The 18161-nt window shown below is 53.3% G+C and overlaps 1 protein-coding gene across 1 annotated transcript in view; it reads left to right on the forward strand.

The window, feature by feature from the left end:
- The first annotated feature begins 5995 nt into the window (after positions 1-5995).
- The window catches only part of RUNX3 (RUNX family transcription factor 3), a 35749-nt gene continuing 23583 nt past the window's right edge, over positions 5996-18161 (forward strand). The window contains 3 exon segments of the mRNA XM_030464428.1: positions 5996-6332; positions 7284-7440; positions 11816-11920. Coding sequence (XP_030320288.1) covers positions 6072-6332; positions 7284-7440; positions 11816-11920 — 523 coding nt within the window. The 5' untranslated portion in view covers positions 5996-6071.

An 18161-nucleotide genomic window follows, 5' to 3' on the forward strand; every position in this document is an offset into this window, starting at 1 on the left:
TTGGGCCGGGCTGTAGGCAATCACATTAATAAATGCTCTTTGAGAAGTCCCATTGTACATCCAGCCCCCCTCTGGGGACAGGAGCTTGATTTTCCCACCTCACCAGGGTTGGGGACAGACAACGGGGCAGTTTTGCCAAATCATGGCTATTTTCTGAGGCAAGAACTGGCTTTCTGCAGCCTTTTTGTGTTGCAAGAGTGCTTTGCTCAGCACGTGCAGGAGGATTTCCCTGCGTCCCAGCCCTCGGCTCTCTGCCTGGAAGCCCTTCCGTGACTCCTCTGAGTGTCTCTCCTCGAAATTAGAAATCACATCGTACTTTTCTCCTCGTCATGTGCCTTTCAGTTCCTCTTTACACCATCCAGACGTTTCCCCTTTTTCTTTCCTTTGGAATTTTTTTTTTTTTTTTTAATTTCTCCCCTCGTCGCATTTTGGGTTTTGAAGAACTCAGCACCACCCTGGGGCTCAGACATGGGATGGGCACTGCCCAGGCCCCTGTGGGGAATCCCTTCCCGTGTGGTTTTGGTTGTGCTGGAGCTTCCCTAGAGGACTCCAGGGAAGGTCTGTTCAGGTGCCTCTTGAAATGTTCACTATGACTTTCCAGCGTGAAAACTGGAGATGTTGAAGATGTCTCCATGCAAGAAGAGACCTCGTTCCCCATAGGATCTGACGTGAGGCATCACCCTCCCCCCCCCCCAAGACTCCTCTGAAACCCCCTAAGAGGGACAAACTCCCATGAACCTGAAGAGCTCTGAACAAAGCCCAATGTTTGCAGTTGCGTTATCCACCTTTGGGCATTTTGGGGGGGAGAGATGGGATGTCCTTAGGTGCTCCATAACCTTTGCATGAATAGTTGCTTTTCTCTGCATAAGCACATTCTTACAGGCTCATTGGCCTTTCATTCTCCACGTACTCCAACCGTCGTACTCCTCTGTTCACTTGTTTAAATCAAGCATAAAGCTCTAACTGTTCTTTGAATATTTATGACTAGGTTTTATCTCATGCCATGCATACAAAACATACTTGATTTCTTTCCTAAAAGTTTTTTCAAGTGCAAAGTTTTAAAAACATGTGGCTTTTATTGCAGGCAGGAATGAATAACAGCATTCCACCAGTAACCACATTAAATGGAACAGTAATATTCATATGCGTAAGGGCAAAAGCTGCCTTGTTTCCTATTTGCAGTTGAACTCTGAAATTAATTAAGAACTAAAAGGATCTGACAGTCATTAGGATCTTTTAAAGAGGAGTGGAAGTGGCAGATGGGACCCACGCTCCAAAAAGCTCGGCCGTGCTATCAATAGCACAGAGGATGTGAGCCCTGAACATGCTTGGGCTGATGTAGAGAGAGCAGAACCGCCGGCCCGAACAATGAAGAATGGCACTTTGGTGACTTCAGAACCACAGGATTCACGTCAATGGCACTCGTGCTCCTAAGTCACTTTGCAGCTTTTGTAAAACTCCATCTCATCCCACTGATGCTGTAGAGGCTCAGGGATTTCTGCTGTGGCAAAGGCTGGGTCTGGGGGCAGTGGTGGGTGCTTGGGTCCTGGCTCCCCCTCAGGGGATTTTAGGGCTGATAAATTCCTCTGACAGCAGCAGCATTGCTCTTGATCCATCCCAGTGTGTGTGCTGGGAGCTCTTCACTCTGGTTGTGGCTGAGGACATGTGGGTGGGTGCACACACCCTTGGAGTGTCTCCCTGGGGATGCTGATTGAAGTAAGGACAGATAATTAAACATCCTGGTATAAAATGGGGAGAAGGGGCAGGACAGGCAAGCTCCAAAGCTGTAGGGAGAGTCAGCAACTACTTCCCTGGTCACATTTCTAATCCTTTAAACGATGATGAATGACACTTGGTCCCAGGCAACCAGCTGGGAATCTCAGGTAGATTTTCTGAGGGGACTCACGCCAGAATCTGAAACTCTTGCTAAAGCCTTCCTCCTCCTCTTGCTGCCCCAAACGAGGATTCTGGCCACCAGGCACTAGGGCTGGGGCTGTGCACAGACATGTGAATTTGGGCAGCTGTGGGGTTAATCAATGTCCAGGTTCAGGATCTTATCCCAGGCTGCATCCCTGGCCAGAGAAGCCGGTGCTGAGCGGGATTACCCCCTCTGCGGGTATGGCCCAAGCCCAGGTGCAGCCCAGAGCCTGGTGCAGCTCTGCTGGAGTCGTCAACAGTCCATTCCCACGGCTGCTCCTTCGCCGAGCACAGGCATCCCCCTGCGTTATGTCTGGGGCAGCCACTGCCTTTTCCCCCCTGGCAGTTTCCCTTTATTCCTTCCCCTGAGCCCCGCAGCTTCCTCCCGCAGGATCCTCTCCCCGCAGTGCCCGTAATTGCCCCGGGGGGCGGGGAGGGGGGGGGGGGGGGGGAGAGAGCCCGTTTTAGCGGTGACAGTCAGGGGTTAAAAACTGTCACCATGGCGCACCCCATTGGACTCAGCATCTGTTGTTTGATTTATGAATGAATAGCACGCTCCCTCCCTGCGTGCTGCTCTCAGATCCCCTTCCCTTAACTACAAAATAGATCCAGACGCCCGCCTGGCCCTACTGCGTGCCGTGCTCCTGAGAGGTCTGAAGCAGAGTTTGCAATGGATTTTTAATAGAAAGCTTCCTATAAAGCCTCTGAGCTCGCTTCCTCGCCCTCGAAAGGAACGGCTCTGCTGCTAAATAGCAGCTCAAATGAATTACAAACTCCGGAGGAGTCTGTAAGGGAAGTAATCCCAGCGAGTAATGATTTAAAGAGCTGCTGACCTCCCTGCGATGTGAACAGTAGCTTTTGAGCATTTGGAAAGAGGCCGGTGCAAATCCCGGGTCTTTTCCTCCGTTAACCTCCTCCGGAGTGCAGGGGGGTGGTGGTGGAGGAATAATCCCCACGTGTCAATGTCTCCTGGTTTGCAGCAAATGGGAACGGGGAGAGGTTTGTCCCAGTTTGAGGCTCTGAATCCCTCTGTGCCGGAAAGGAGAACTTAAATGAAAGTGAATTCCAGTGAGGGCACAGGGATGCCCAGAGCTCCAGGATGGTTTTGCTGTCTTGAACACCTCTGTGCAGATACAGCCTCTGGGTTGCTTTGTTGAGCTCTGCACCTCCAGAGTTCCCCGGTTGATTTGAGGCTGAGGGGAGCCTGGTTTGCTGCTGCCCTGTGTTCTGGGTCGTGGTTTGTATCGTGGCAGATCGGCGATGGGCTTTGCACCTGCAGGGAAGTACAGGGCCACAGGATGGGTCACGGGTGGGAGTTTGCATCCCACGACCCTGAAGACAAGAAGTGAGGGCTGGAGGAAAGAGGGGGCCCGAGAGGAGGGGGCTTTTGAGGAGGGAGCAGGACGGGGTACCCTGCACGGCTGGGAATGGCCAGACCTATGGGAATCATTTGTGTGTTGCTCTGAGGACACGGAGGGGATGTAATTAAGTGTGCTTTCCAAAGGGTTGGTCCCAGTGCAAAGTGGGAGCACTGGAAGGGGCTGCCCAGAGAGGTTGTGAAGTCTTTGGATATATTTCAAACCTGCCTGAAGGTGATCCTGCACAACCTGCTCTGGGTGACCCTGCTTTGGCAGGGGTTGGTGATGACCTCCAGGAGTCCCTTCTGATTCCCACCATGCTGTGATTCTGTGATTAGAGAAATTCGCAGGTGACAGGGCTGGGAGCAGACACTGAACGGGAATTTAAAGGCAATTTAAAGCCGAGAAACCTGAAAACAAGCATTGCGCTATCCTGCTGAGATCGAACCCGATCGTACCACCTTGAAGGACCGTGCAAGCATCCCCTGCGGGGACACCCGCCCTGAACGGCTCCGGGGCTGAAGCCCCGAGGGGGTTGTGACCGGGTGACACCCCCAGGGCTGCAGAGGGAAGCGGCTGGGGCAAAGGCAGGGATAGCCCCAGGGTGGTCGGTTCGGCCGTGGGCAGAGGCCACAGCCTTGCCTCCCTTGCTTTCGGACGGGGTCGGGCCCGGTCCCCCGTCGTCGCGCCCGCCCCGTCACGGAGCCACCGCTAGCCACGGCGGAGCCTCGGCGCTGACTAGCGGCGGTGACACCGCACTGCAGCGCACGCGCACTGTCACCCCCGCGCATCTCTCTCCGTCCCCCCAACTCCCCAGGGAGTACGGGGGGGGGTAACCGGGATGGGGTCGTGCCCCCGAGCCCCCGGCAAACCCCAGGGTGGGGCCGCAGCAACCCGGCCCGGCAGGTCCCGCAGCTCTTGTCCCCCGCGCCGGCTTTTGCGTGGGTCCTCCTCGCTACTGAGTGGGGGTGAAATACAGAACTAAACCCGGGGACCGCTTTCACCTAAAAAGGGCAGAACTTCAACGCCGGTAATTGCGGGAGACAGCCCGACATGCGGGGATACCGGCCGGAGACCCGGCACTTCCCGGTGCCGATTGAGCTTGGATCTGAGCCCGGGGCACCGGCTCGACGGGCTCGGCTCTCCCGGTGCTGCCACCGGCGCTGCCCCGGTTGGTAACGGGGCGCAGCCGACAGGAAACCTCCTCTCTTCCGAGTTAAAAAACTAAACAAAACAAAACAACCAAAAAAACCAAAACCAAAACCAAGCTATTTTTCTTTGTTTTGGACAAACACGGGTTTGGGTTTTTTTCGGGTCTTGCGGGATGCAGAGCCCGGGCATGCCCCGCCGCGCATTGAGGCTTGCGGAGGAAAATGTTTCATTGGTTTGCGCAGGGGAGTCAGGAAAGGAGAAAAAAGGAAAATATTGGGGTTGATTTTTGTTTGTTTTAAGGAAATCCGCGGCTCACACCCCTCAGCGCGGAGCCGGGAACGCTGCGGCCAGGCCGGCTCCGCTCCGACGGACCCACCGGCAGCGCTCAGCGGAGCCAGGACACAGACGGGCAGCGCGGGCAAGGAAACCTCCGACTCGCCCACCCGGTTCTGCCCTGGTTCTGCCCCGGTTCTGCCCCCCGCCCACCCCGCGGCTGGGGGTTGCCGCAGCCGGGTACCCGCGGGCAGCCGCGGAGCGGAGCGAACCGCGGCCGTCGTTGTGTTCCCGCGGAACCGGTGGCTTCGCCACGAATTTTCTCGCCAACGATTCCGGTTTGGAGCCACTGGTCCTGCCCGCAGCCACAAACCCGGGGGAGCTGCCGGGGGCGCCGGGCGCTGCGGACGCCCCGGGACCGCGGGAGATCGAGGCGGTTTTCAGTTTTTTGGGGTGAGGGAAAGCCGATAGGTGGAGGTTGGGGAACAGCGGTTTTCAGCACAGGCCGTGGGGAAAGCTGCTCCCCTCGGGGACGCGTGTGCCGGTGGTCTCCGGTCCGCTGCCCTCATGCCCCCAGCGAAGGGGAGGGTGGGCAGCTGGAGCGCTTGGTTGCGAGGGGACGGGGCTCCCGGGTACTCCCTGCTGCTCTGCCCGGCGGCTTCAGTCCCAAACCAGCCCCATGGCGCCCCAAAACCGTCCGGCGGCGTCGGCGGCAAGAAGCCACCGGGGCCCCGACGTGCGCCCGCCCCGCCGGGTTTCCACTGGGGGCGTGGATTATGTTTTCCACGCCTCTTGTCCACAGACCACGCCTATTTCGCATTGACCACGCCTCTTTGTGATGTGGTCCCTCCCCCTCGCCCCGCGGGAGCCGAGTGGTGGGTGGGAAGAAGGGACCCCGGAGCCCTCCCGTTGGCAAACCGGCCCGTCCGTCAGGGCGCGTCCCGCCCCCCCCCGGGCTCGGCAGTAAATACGGTACCGGGCGGCGCGACGGACACTCAGGAGCTGGTTTCGGGGCTGCCCGGCCGAGGGAACCCGCCAGCAGTCCAGGGTGCCCGGCCGCGACGTGGCTTTGCCGGGGCTCCGCGCCGCCTTTCCCCAGGCGGGGCGGACGAGACCGCAGCGAAACCACCGGGGAAAAAACCCGCAGCAACCGGGCGGGAACGAAAACCACGCAGCGTTTACTTCTCGCCGCCCTACCGAGGACGGCGATCTGCCGGGACAGAGCAAGGCAGCGCGGGGCCCGGCCGCCGCTGCCCCCGCCGCCTCCCCCCGCAACCGAGCCCCTCCGCAACCGAGCGGTGGGCGCCGGGCCCCGCCGGGTCTCACCTCGTACCCCCCGGCCGCGGCGGCTCCCTGACGCCCGCCGTTGTGATGCGTATTCCCGTAGACCCGAGCACCAGCAGGCGCTTCACACCCCCCTCCACGGCCTTCCCCTGCGGTAAGATGGGCGAGAACAGCGGGGCGCTGGGGGGTCCCGCACCGGGCGCCCGGGCTCGGCCCGAAGTCCGCTCCGTCGTGGATGTATTGGCCGACCACGCCGGCGAACTGGTGCGCACCGACAGCCCCAACTTCTTGTGCTCGGTGCTGCCGTCTCACTGGAGGTGCAACAAGACGCTGCCCGTCGCCTTCAAGGTAAGCTCGGGAGCTGCGGGAAGGGCTGTGACCGGGCAGGTAGCTCGGAGGGACCGGCTGGGCTCCAGGCTTGCCCTTCGTCCCGACCCATTCGCCTCTTTCCCTCCGCCCCTTTCGCTTTAACTCGCTCCTGACATCACCTTCAAGGGAGCTCGGTTTATTATTTTTAATCAAGTCTCCGCATTGCCCCGCGGTCACAGCATCTTAGATATTCCGTACAGTTAGGAGCTCTCGGGCGACTTTGAAGTTTAATGAGAGTGGAGGTTAATTACTTTCCTTGGGAGAGGGAGCGAGAGGCATGGAAGGGAGATCTAATCTGCAACAAAAAAAGCGAAGAACTGAAGCGCCTGACACCGGGCTGCACTGCCCGGGCTCTCCGCGGCCGCTACAGTACCCGACGGGGCACCCCTGGGCTGGGCATCCCCGCTGGGCCCCCGGGGCTTGGGGGAACAGGGCTGGAACCGAAGAATCAGTGGGAGGAGAGGCGAGAGAAGCCGGGCAGGACGGTAGCGGAGTCCCCGGGAGGTGGGATGCGGGTTTGCAAACCGGGTTCCCCCCGCCGTCCTAGCGCCGGGGGCTCGGGTGGCTTCTCCCCGGGTAGGTAGGGCCTTTATCCGCTAGCCGGGTGCAGGCTCCGCGTTCACCTCCGCGGCCGCGCAGCCCCGCCGGCTTCCCTGGTCCGGGCGCGGAGCTTCGGAATCCTGGTCCTCATCGTTTTATTTTCCCTTAAACAAAATAAAAGCCCAGCGGGAATTCCCCCACGTCCCGTGGAATCCCCTCGCTCCTTTTAACCCTTTATAAGCGCATTTCCCCCCTTCCTCCGATTTTCCTGCTGTCCCCGGCTGCTCGGGTTGCTTTTGGTTTTGCTTTGGTTTTGTGGGGGGAAACTGTAGGGCAGGTTAACTCCGAGGGCGATTAATTTTAGCCTAAACTCCTCCGGTCCTGCCCTAGGTCGTAGCCCTCGGAGATGTGCCCGATGGGACGGTGGTCACGGTGATGGCGGGGAACGACGAAAATTACTCGGCGGAGCTTCGAAACGCCTCTGCCGTGATGAAAAACCAAGTAGCAAGATTTAACGACCTCAGATTTGTTGGGAGAAGCGGCAGGGGTAGGTACCGGCCAGAAAATGGTTGGCTTTTTTATCTCGTTGGTTTTTGGTGGTTTTTTTGTTTGGTTTGGTTTTGTTTTTTTTTTTTTTAAGAAAGGGAGGGAAAAAGGTTTTATTTATTTTTCTATTATAACGGCTTGTTTCTGGTGGATCGGTGGTTTTGTGACTGCGGGCTGAGCTTGCCAAGCAGGGGTGGAACCCCTCAGCCCCGAAGCAGTTGCCGGGGGGGTTGCGGGAGCGGCCCCCGCTCGTCCCTGGAGTGTCAGAAAAGGACCGTGGAGAAAAAAAAAATAAAATAAAAATCTCACTGTGAAAGCTTCGCAATGATTGCAGAGCAGCTCCCACTCCAAAGCGCCCCAAATTTCTCGAGGTCCGAGGTCCTCCATCCTCCCCGCAGGTGCATGAGCTTAGGGGCAATGTCCCACCTGGTAGCTCGTTTGTAAATGGGGAGGAAAATCAAGTGGTTTAAGTACAATTATTATCCCAGAATGCGGGGAGCCAGAGGTGCGAAAAGGCTTGTTGCAATGGGGTGATGCGGGAGCCGTTTTGGGGATAATTCGCTCGTTTTCTTCACTCTTGTTGCATAGAAAAACGGGAGAGAAATTTTCCTTTCTGTCCGTAGAGCCTTAGAGGCTCCATCGCTTCCCTGGAAGGGATCGCGCTGCTGACTTTTTTAAAGCAAACCTTCAAGGAAATCAGACTGTGCCATCAGGGGAGAGGGAAAGAAATTCCCCGAAAATATTGAGCGGGTGTCGGGGGCAGAGTCCCGCCGGCCCTTCCCTCTGCTCCATCCCTCCTGGCCAGATTGAACCCGAGTCTCAAGTAGTATAAATAGAATTTCAGCATTTCATCACCAATAAGCACTGCAGAACGAAGCACTTAATTGTTCATGTAAACAAAACCAGGAATATTGTATTTTAATAGCCATGTGACAGCGTTTTCTTAAAGACTTTGAATGTATACACACGATGTTGTATTTTGACTTGTACACATTAATTAAAAGCAGTGATGTTAGGAATTATTTGCATGTAATAACTGTTTACTTGTTCCTCTTTATGAAACTTGAATAGTTTACATTCTTTCATACATTTCCTTTTTCCTGTTGGCTCCTTCTGCATATTGCAGTTTCTTTAAAACTCGCCACTTAACTGGTTGCAGGTTGATGGATGGAAAATGTTTTGCTTTCATGAATTAAGCTTTCATTTCTGTAATCAATTATTCTCTTAGGCTCTTTTCTTTTTGGTTTGGGTCATTTTGAAATTATTTTTTTTCATCCTCCTTACACAAACTGAATGCAACCCAATCTCAGCTTGACGCTTGAATTATTAGCTTTCTTCCTCTGCACTCACAAGCTCTGATTTCCCAGCAGTTCATACTCTCAAAAAGCACTTGGGTGAACGGGCTCCTCTGGGCAGAGCCCTAACAAACGCTCATCACAGCAGTGGAAACACCTCCGCTGGCTGTAACCGGCTTCGGAAGGAGGAGTGTAACACAAGTGCTGATTTATTTTAATTTTTTACATCTTCTTGTGGGATGAGGCTTTTGTTTGCAGAGGAATAACCCCATCGGGGCTCCCTGGGGCTGGCGTGTAGACGGCACAGTAGCGTGAAGTGTTTGTTTAGTTCCCAGTGTTTTCCCGGCCAGGGGCTATTTCAGACCGATTTAGTGGGAAAAATCGTTACTATTGAATTTTTATTCGGGGTGTCACGTTTGCTTTCCTTACTTTGGCTTCATCTCGGGAAGCTCGGTGCTGGTTTCGTTGATTCGGCAGAAATCTGAATTCGCTGCAAAACCTTCTGTTGGACCAGAGCTCTGGCTGTGTGTAAATGCTGGTGTAAATCCGATGGGAGGACATGTGGATCTGTAAAGGTGCCCGCAGTGAAAGCCTGGGCTGCAGGAGCCCTGGAAAATCAGCAGCCGTTTTCAAAACGTGACTTGAAATGATTTGGAATTGGGGATTATTATTATTATTAGTAGTAGTATTTACGTGTCCGGGATAATTGTCCGGCATTGTGAGCTGGGAAGAGCAGGTCCATGCACCCCCGCCCCCACCCCCAAAAAACCCTAAATTACTATTTCCATGTGCAAGACAAAAAAAAGGGGGGGGGGGGCGAGGGGATAAGGACCAGTTTCCCGCTATTCTTCGTGCAAGAGAAAAACAAAAAACAAAACAAAACTCCCTCAAAAAAAAAAAAAATAAAATCAACAAAACCAACCCCCCCAAAAAAAATCCAAAAAAACCCCCCAAAATTTCTGCTCAGATTGCACCGTATAAAATGAATCCCCCACGGAGCTCTGGCTGCTCCCAAATCCACCCAGGAGCTGGGATCCAGCCCCACGCATCTATTGCAGGGATGCTGGGGGCACGGTGGGAATGAGGAACCTCAGTCCGGCTTCCTGTGAAGGAGGGAAACGAGTAAAAATGCTATTGAGTAATAATTCTTTTTATTTTTATTATTATTATTATTATTCATGGGAGGATTTTTGAGAGCTGTTAAGAGGAGCAAAAATGGCCCGGCCGGCTCCGTGCTGCAGCCGTCCTCTCTGGAGAGGTGTTTTTATCTGCAGTGAGCGAGAGGAGGGACTGAAATGCAGGGAAGTTGCTTCCCATGGAGAATAAAATATTAAAAAATAAAAATATATATCAGATGTAGGTAGGGAAGTTGGACACAGAGCTGCTGGGCTCAGCTCCTCGGACGTGCGGGAGGATTATGTTTCCCAAGCTGGACACATCCAAACTAAGGGACTCCCACCCCTGGAATTTCCTAGATGATAGCTCCTAATAAACCTCCCCCTCTGTGCTTTGGTTCTGCAAACGTTTTTTGTCAATAAATCCTCGGTGCTGGTTGGTTTTTATGTGGCCGTGCAGACGTCCGGGAGCCTTCGTGCTCCGCAGGCTGCGGCAGCGCCAGCTCCTCCCTCCAGGTTCTCTGTGCGACCGCTTGGTTGGGGATTAAAATCGGACGCGGGAGGTTAAAAAAATTCCTTTTTCTGCAGCAAATCAGCTGAAGGTTTGTGCAGCCTTTAGTGCTGTTTAGAAAGCTGAGGTAGAGCACGGCTCGATGCTTGATGTCTGCTTTAAAGCCGGAGTCCCACACCGCCCTTTCCTCCCCATCTCCTCCCCGTCTGTCCTGCAGAGAAGCTCTCCCACCTGGGATAATTGCAGGATATTCTCCGGAGCAGATAATTTTAATTTTCTGTTTATTCTTTTTTTGCTTTTAGCTGTATAAAAAAGGTTGTTGGGGTTTTTTTGGTTTTTTTCTTATGGATATTCTCAGATCCAACCCTGTTAATCGAGGATGGCTGGGATCTGGAAACCCTTAATCCCTTTGGGGAAAAGGGAAAGAAGGTGGTTTTTTTATTGTGTTTATTTGTGAAATAAAAACTGGAGGAGGTCCAGCCTATAGCATGGGCATTTCCAGCCTGATTCCTGCTGGGGTTTCTACCTCTCAAGTACTCGATACCTTTGAAATCCCGCAGTGATGGCTCTTGGGAGGTCCAGTTAGAGCCGCTGGCTCCATTATTTCTGCAGGCTCCCTCCTTTACCCGGGAGACTCCTGAATATGGGGAAGCTGCAGGAGAACAGAGGCTCATCCCATGGGGACCAGCCTGGGAATGGACCCCGCTGTCCTGGAGCCTCCCCTTGGGCTGAGCCCTTTCCCAGCAGCAGGTTCCTGCTCTCGGGTCAGGGCTGGGAGAGGAGAACAGTCCCCATGGCTGGCAGGGCCACCTGTCTGGTAGCCACTTTTGGTGGCCAAAACTGGATGGATTCAGCTCTTATTATGTGATTTCCAGCTTCTGACCCTAGTCCCTGCCCATGAGCTGTGGGTGTACAGCCAAGAGCTCCTCCAAATGTCCTCACACATTAGAGGGGCCAAAGCCACCTTGATTCCTGGGCACCCATTGCCTGCAGACTGGTGTCATCTCACCAGCTTGAGCTTTTGGTGGACAACAGGCCCCAAATCCATCCTTCATGGAGTGGCTCCTCCATCCAGCACTACATTTAAGAGCTGAATTCCCATGGGAAAAGGGGAAACATTGAGGCGGGAAGGCACCAGGAAGCTGCTGTGAGTGCAGGGGTCGATATGGGGACAGGACAGGGGAAGGGGGAGCAAGTGACTTTTGCATCCAAGAAGGTCTTGACTCCTGCTCTGAAGCAGGTCCAAGCCTCTCTGCTGCAGCCAGCTGAACCCCAGTGGGAGCTTTGTGTCTCAGTAATAATGTCTCATAAAATTAAATGATGTGTGTTGGAGTTTGGTGGATGTGGATATTTTGTGTCTGAGCTTGCTCCGACAGGAGCTTTTTGCTCCCACAAAAGCTGGGACCCACGTGAATCTCCTCATTCCTCTTGTTTTTGTTTTCTCCCCCTCCTTAGGGAAAAGCTTCACCCTGACCATCACCGTGTTCACCAACCCCACCCAAGTTGCCACCTATCACCGAGCCATCAAAGTGACTGTAGATGGACCCCGGGAGCCACGAAGTAAGTGATCTGTTTTATTTGGCTGAGCACATGGGGAGGGGGTGCTGGCTTGGGAGCTGAGCTCTCTGTGGCCAAAGGATGGGGGATGCAGCCAGCCAGGCCAGCATCATTTGCAGTATGTGTGGAGGGGCTGAGCTGGTGTTGGTGTTGGTGAGGTTGGTTTGGTTTCCCACAGTTTGGTTGGGCACAGTTTGGTTGCGTTTGTATTTTATTTTCTTCTGTGTGTGTCCCTGCTGAACACTTGCTCCCACCCTTCTCCGTATCCTCTTGCAGAAGGGACAGTTTTATAGCTCCATCTTCATGTGGCTGGGACACAGAAGGGGGAAAAGGCTTTGGGGCTTTGACAGCAAAAATGCAAAGGATTTGAGTCTGGAGGTGTACAGGATGGTTCCAGCAGGGTTACGAAGCCGGAGGTGCTGTGATTGGGTTTGGAGGTTGTCTGGCTGCTTATTAAAGTAAAAATATTTGCAGGTTTTCTCCCACACCAAGCTTGTATTTGCCTGTCTGTCCACACAGGCCCAGGAGAGCTCAGTGAGCACCTTCCCCTTTTGTTAGTGGTGGTTTCACTTTCGGCTCGTCAAAGGCTCCGGCCGGGGGCTGCTGCGTTGCTTGAGAAAACCAAAGAGATGATTCAACCCGCAGAAATGGCTTTGTTTTGATCATTCAGGTTCTCCTGGATGCGGGATGGGGCCTCTTGGCTGTGGGTGGCTCTTTGCAGAGGCAGCTGCAAACCTACTTCTCTGGCTTGGTTTTGGGTCTCAAGCTGATTTCAGCTGCCCTCGCCATCTCCCGTGATCCAGTGGCTGGAGGAGTTTCCTCTTTCCATGAGGATTTTCTGCTCTCTGGGACCCTCTCTATGGTGGCACCTCATACCCAGGGCCCCATCTCCAGCTTTTTGCTCTGGCTTTGCCTTCCTGCTCACTCAGCACCACCCCGGGCACTATAAAGCGGAGTTTGTTCCCTGTGCGTGTAAAGCTGCCGGTGCCCAAATTGAAGGGAAACGGTTTGATCCTTCTAAATAAGCTTCAGAAAATATTTTCTGTTGATGCTGTCGTGGGGCCATCGCTGCCCCTTGATGTCAGGCCAGGTGGAGGCTGTTACCTTGGCGAGGGGATTTCATTTACTTGGGGGTTTGTTGGATTTTCTTCCCCCTTGCTTTTTATTTTGGAGAGGTTTTACGGGAGCTGGTGGGCTGATTTTGCAGAGCTGGGATCCAGGCGATGCAAAGTTGTTGGTTTTTCTTTTTAAGCCAGAAAACACAAGGCAGGACCCTGCTGTGAGCAAACGTAGATCCTGGTGGGTGCTGCAGCCCCCAGGAATGGGATCAGCCCTGGCTGGGAGTGGAAAGCAAGGAGGATTTGGGCAGGGAATTTCGCAAGTCTTCCAGGTCAGGAATAGAAACCAGGTCTCCCAACTCCAGGCTTGGCCCCTTATCTTCTGCATCAGATCTCCTTTCTAATAATAATAATAATCAGGAATACATAAATAATAATACAAGGTGAGATAGTTACTACTCTTGGTGTTTGGTTTGCTCTGACTCCACCGCTTGCCAGCGCCCGCCAAACCCCAGCTGAATCACACCCGTTCCTCTTGAATTTCAGCATCTCTGCTCATCACTCCTCATCTTTAATTTAAATTTTCTGATATGGAGGCTCAGGCTTCATCACCAGATGGGGGAGAGCTGGGGGCTGAGCTGTGGGCATGCTGGCCCCGTGCTGTTTGGGTTGGGGCTGGGCCTTCATTTGGCTTAATAAAGGAAAAGAGGAGGATGGGGCAGCTTGTCCTGGCTCTGCTTGGGATGCCCGAGGGATGCCCTCCCTGGGATGCTGGCCCAGGCTGCCAGGTCAGCAATTTTCTCCTTATTTTTGTGATCCGTGGACCTCACAGTGTTTGTGCTGGAGGTGGAGGCTCCTCCAGGAGGGCTGTGGGGTGTTTATTCACTGCTTACACCTTTGTCAACCCCAGAAGTCAATCTCTTCCCCATCCCTGCCCCCCTGTGAATAGGGGTTGAGACTCAAGTTGAGCATTTTTTTAAAAAAAGAAATTTTTTTTCAGATCATTGTAGATTCCTTGGCAGTAAAAATAATTTTGATTCCCTGTTTGACCCTGGGGCTTAAATTAATATTTGGTGGAAATTCGGTGTCTTGTGCAGGAAGAAAAAAAAAAAAATTAAAACCCACTCTTTGCCACATTGTGCTGGTTTGCATTTACCAAAGAACCTGAAATAACATAAATAAACAAATCATGCCCTTTGCCCCTTCCCTCCCTGCAGTCCTCTGCAGAACCCCTTGGTGTGGAAATACTGGCTGCAAGATGATCTGGGCTCACTCATGGAAAACCAAGGTGGTTTTCCTGGTTAACCTGCCACTGGGTGGCTCTTGGGCACAGCACCCCTTGGTGCATTGGCCACCCAGCTGGTAAAGCCCTGGTAATAACCAGCTTTGGCCTGACACGATGGTTTGGGTGCCCTCCTTTGGCTTTGGGAGGTGCCCATAGGATTTGCAGTTTTTTACACGTGTATAGATACTTTTTTACACGTTGTAGATGTGTGTATGTATTTATAGACATGAAAACATATGTATTTTTTTTCCCCTTTTTGGCTGCAGTGTTGCAAATGAGCAGGACATGGGGTGTGTTGGCTCCTGCTGGGCAGGATTGGTGCTGGCTGGGGAGGGGCTGGTGTGAGCAGGCAGCAAAGCTTCCCCTGAGTGTGGAAAGAATTGGTCGTTTGTCTCGGTATCCTGGGAAAGCCCTGGGCATCATCTTCTCAGATGCTGCAGAATTTCCTCCAGCAAATGTTCTCGTGGGGCTTTTTGGGTCAGAAACATAGTTTCTCCGTGCCCCCACCTCCTGAGCATCCAATTCATCTTCCACCCCTGCCCCATGGCTTCGTCTCAGCCCTTGAGCAAGCCTTTTAACTAGAGCTGTGCCCAGAAAAAAACAACTTCTGAGGAGCTGGAAATGGAGTTGAGTTGGGCAAGAAAGGGCAGGGACGTGGGTGACAGCAGAGCCCCTCACAAGGCTGAGATGGAGCCCAACTGGGTTGGAACTGGAGCTGAACTCATTCAGCCAGGGTTGGTTGAAGGAGCAAGGAGCAGCTGGTAACGATGGGGGCTTTGGCCAAGACACTTTCTCAGCTGCTCCTCCGTGGTCTCCAAGGATTCCCAGCAAGGATTCCTCTAATATTCCCCACTCACTCATTCCAAGATAGTATTTTTTCTTGTGCTCAGGCTCTTTCGGGGTTAGATCTGGAGAGAAAAAGGACTTTTTTTTTTTTTCCAGTTGACACCTTAGCTCTAAACAAATGGCGCAGCGGGTGCCAAGTGTTGACATACTTTGTACAAACAGGAAGTAATAAAATATTTGAACTTCCTGTGGAATTTCCTTTTTTTATTATTTTCTCCCCCTTCTCTGCAGCTCTTTATTTAGCAAGAGCCTGACTCGGCTGCTCCACAGCCCTGGTGCAAAGCCCTCCCTGGTGCAAAGCCCTCCCGCATCCCCAACTGCTTGCAAAATAATCCACAAGAGGCAGAACGTGGAAAAACCAATAGCTGGAAGCTAACCAGGAATGTTTAGTCTGTTCCTGGGGAAATGGGAGCACCTCCAGGGCCTCCCCCTGACACCCACCTGCTGGCTGCCTTCCCTTGCCCCTTCCCTCTTCTCTCTCCTCCACTTTTCCTCTCCTCCTCCAGCTCCTTTCTGCCCATCTCCTGTGAACTCTTGTGCAAAGCACTTTTTTTTTTTACTTTTTTTCCCCCTCCTTTAAATGTCTTTTTTTTCTCCCCCTCTTTTTGACTTTTTTCTTGCTCCCACCTGGTCACCCTTACACAATCTCCCCCCTTTATAAATACCCTTTGCCCTTAACCCCTTGTTTCTGATTCCCACTCTGTCCCTGCTGCCCTGATCACTGTGTGGAGAGGGAAAAGGAGACTGAGAGGATTTGATCACCCCCTGTAACCCTTGTGGGGAAACACATCTGTACTCAGCCAGGGTAAAACCCATCCCTCTGGGCTGCCAGTCTGCAGAGCCCTGGGTGTGGGTGCTGGCGAGGTGGATTTAAGGGGGGATACACCAGGACCTGCAGAGCCCTTTGAGGCTGTGGTGAGGGCTTGGACTGCTTTGACTGTCAAGTTGCTTTCTGAGGTTTAATTCTGTGTAAGTTGGGGAGAACTGAGGTGGTTTTCCTCCCCCCTAGATCAAAGAAGTAGAATATAGGAGAGAGCAGGATGTTGGAGGGAGACACTGAGGGCTGCAGCCCTTGCCCAGCAGCACGGACCCTCCTTGCTCTGACGTTGCAGTTTGATTTTTTTCCTCCTGCCCTGGGCTAGGGAAGAAGTGGAGGGTGAGGATGTGGAAGGGTGAAGAGTGAGGGGCGCTGAAGTCCCTCCTTGTCTCCCACTGGGTGCAAGTTGTTGCCAGGTGCTGGTTGGTGTCCCCTGCCCTGCTCCTTTCGGGTGTCTGCGTCAGAGATTTGGGGCTTTCGGTTCTGTCTCTGCTTGGTGTGACCACAGTGAAGGGCAAGAGCCTGTCCCCCCATGCTGTAGGATCAGGAGGAGGGTTTAGCGGCTGAGCCTCCCCCCGCCAGGCAGGAATTTCCATAGCCCCTCTCCATCTCGTCCCGCCGGGGTTTTTCTGGCTGAGCCCCATCCCTCACAGGCACAAATCCCCTCCGTGGCCGCTTTTCCTCCCCAGAAATCTCCTTCCCCCCCTCTCCATGTCCCTGGGGAAGGAGCGATGGGGTCGTGCTGCGTGGGTTCTGGTTCCCCCCAGGTTTGCTGCACGTAGCCGGCGGGTGGAAAAGCTTCTCACCTCCCACGGCTCGGAGTCGTTTCCAAGAACCGCTGCTTTTTTTGCTTTCCTATTTTCGAGATCCTCAGCTGGGTGAGGGTTTCCCTCCCCACCCACTCCCCTGCAAGAGACGTCAGCCCCGGCCCCACGCACTCGCCTGGGGTCTGGGGAGCGTGGAAACTCCCTTATTGGTGGCTGCACAAGGTGTTGGTGGCATCTCTGTCCTTAGGGTGCTGCTAGTCTGTGGGTGCAAAGCTGCAGCTTGGGTGCTGCCTGGCCTTGAGCACCCTGTGCACTGAGGTTTTAAGGATTGGGCAAAAAAGTGGGAGAAAGATTGACTGGAAATCCTGCCTGGAAATCCAGCATGAAGAGGGCTTTGCCACTGGTAATACTGGGGTGCTGAGGGAGGTGGGTGCCCAGGGCCCCCCAGCCCTGCTGTAAGGACATTTCTTCCAGCAGCATTTGCACTGCCCAGGTGGCAGCTGGGGAGGGAAAAGGGTTGGATCAGCACTTCCTGGGGATGACACATCCCTCCCCGTGGCTTCTTGATCCATCTCGGAGCTGGGCTGATAACAGCAAAGCCCTGAACTGCCCCGTCCAGCCTGGACACACCTCAGCACCACTGCCCACAGCCCCATATCTCACCCCCTCCATCTCAGTTCCCATCCCACACCCAGCGCCTCGCTGGCTCCCCAGACCCCGACGTCTCCACAAACCACCCTGAAAAAGCCTTTCTCACTTTTCCCCCTTTATTTAAGGTGCATCTGAATCCATTTTTTTCTTCAGAGCAGTCTATGCTATTGAGTCGGGTGGTTTTTTTGTTTTTTCCTGTTGGTTTGGTTGTAGGTTTTTTTGTGTGTGTTGGGTTTTTTTTTTTGTTTTTGTTTTTGTTTTGTTTTGTTTTTTTTGTTTTTTGTTTTTTTTTTATTTTTTTTTATTTCTTATTCCTGGTGGATGCTCCAGGTTGAGGCCAGAGAGAAGAAGGATTTTCAGCACCGTGCTGGCAAACCAAAGCATCCCCCCCTGCTTTCCCCTTCCCTCGTGGCTGCAGATGAATCTGAGATTTACTACCAGAATGAGCAAAACTGAGAACCTGATTTGTTCAGGGAAAAGAGACACAATATTCCATCTTATTACTGGAAATAAGCTCTGTAGAGTGCTAACAGCTCAAAATCAGCAGAATTCCCCTGGATGTTGGTGCTTCCTCAATTTCAGCCTCTCATCCTGCCCATTTTGCCCCCAGATTTTGGGCAGGAGACCAAGCAGAGGGTTTTGCCTTTGCCATGGGCTGTGTTGGGAAGCTTCAGTGCTTTAATCCCAATGGTTGTACCCATGGAGTGAGTGCATTTGGACCTTCCCCATGGCAAAACCTTCCAGACTACTCTTTGTTTTGCCTGGGATCCAGCAGCCCCGTGGAAGGTTTGTTCCTGCAACAGTATTGTATTTTTATGCC

This window comes from Calypte anna, chromosome 23 (genome assembly GCF_003957555.1).
Source record: "Calypte anna isolate BGI_N300 chromosome 23, bCalAnn1_v1.p, whole genome shotgun sequence".
Classification (NCBI taxonomy): domain Eukaryota; kingdom Metazoa; phylum Chordata; class Aves; order Apodiformes; family Trochilidae; genus Calypte; species Calypte anna.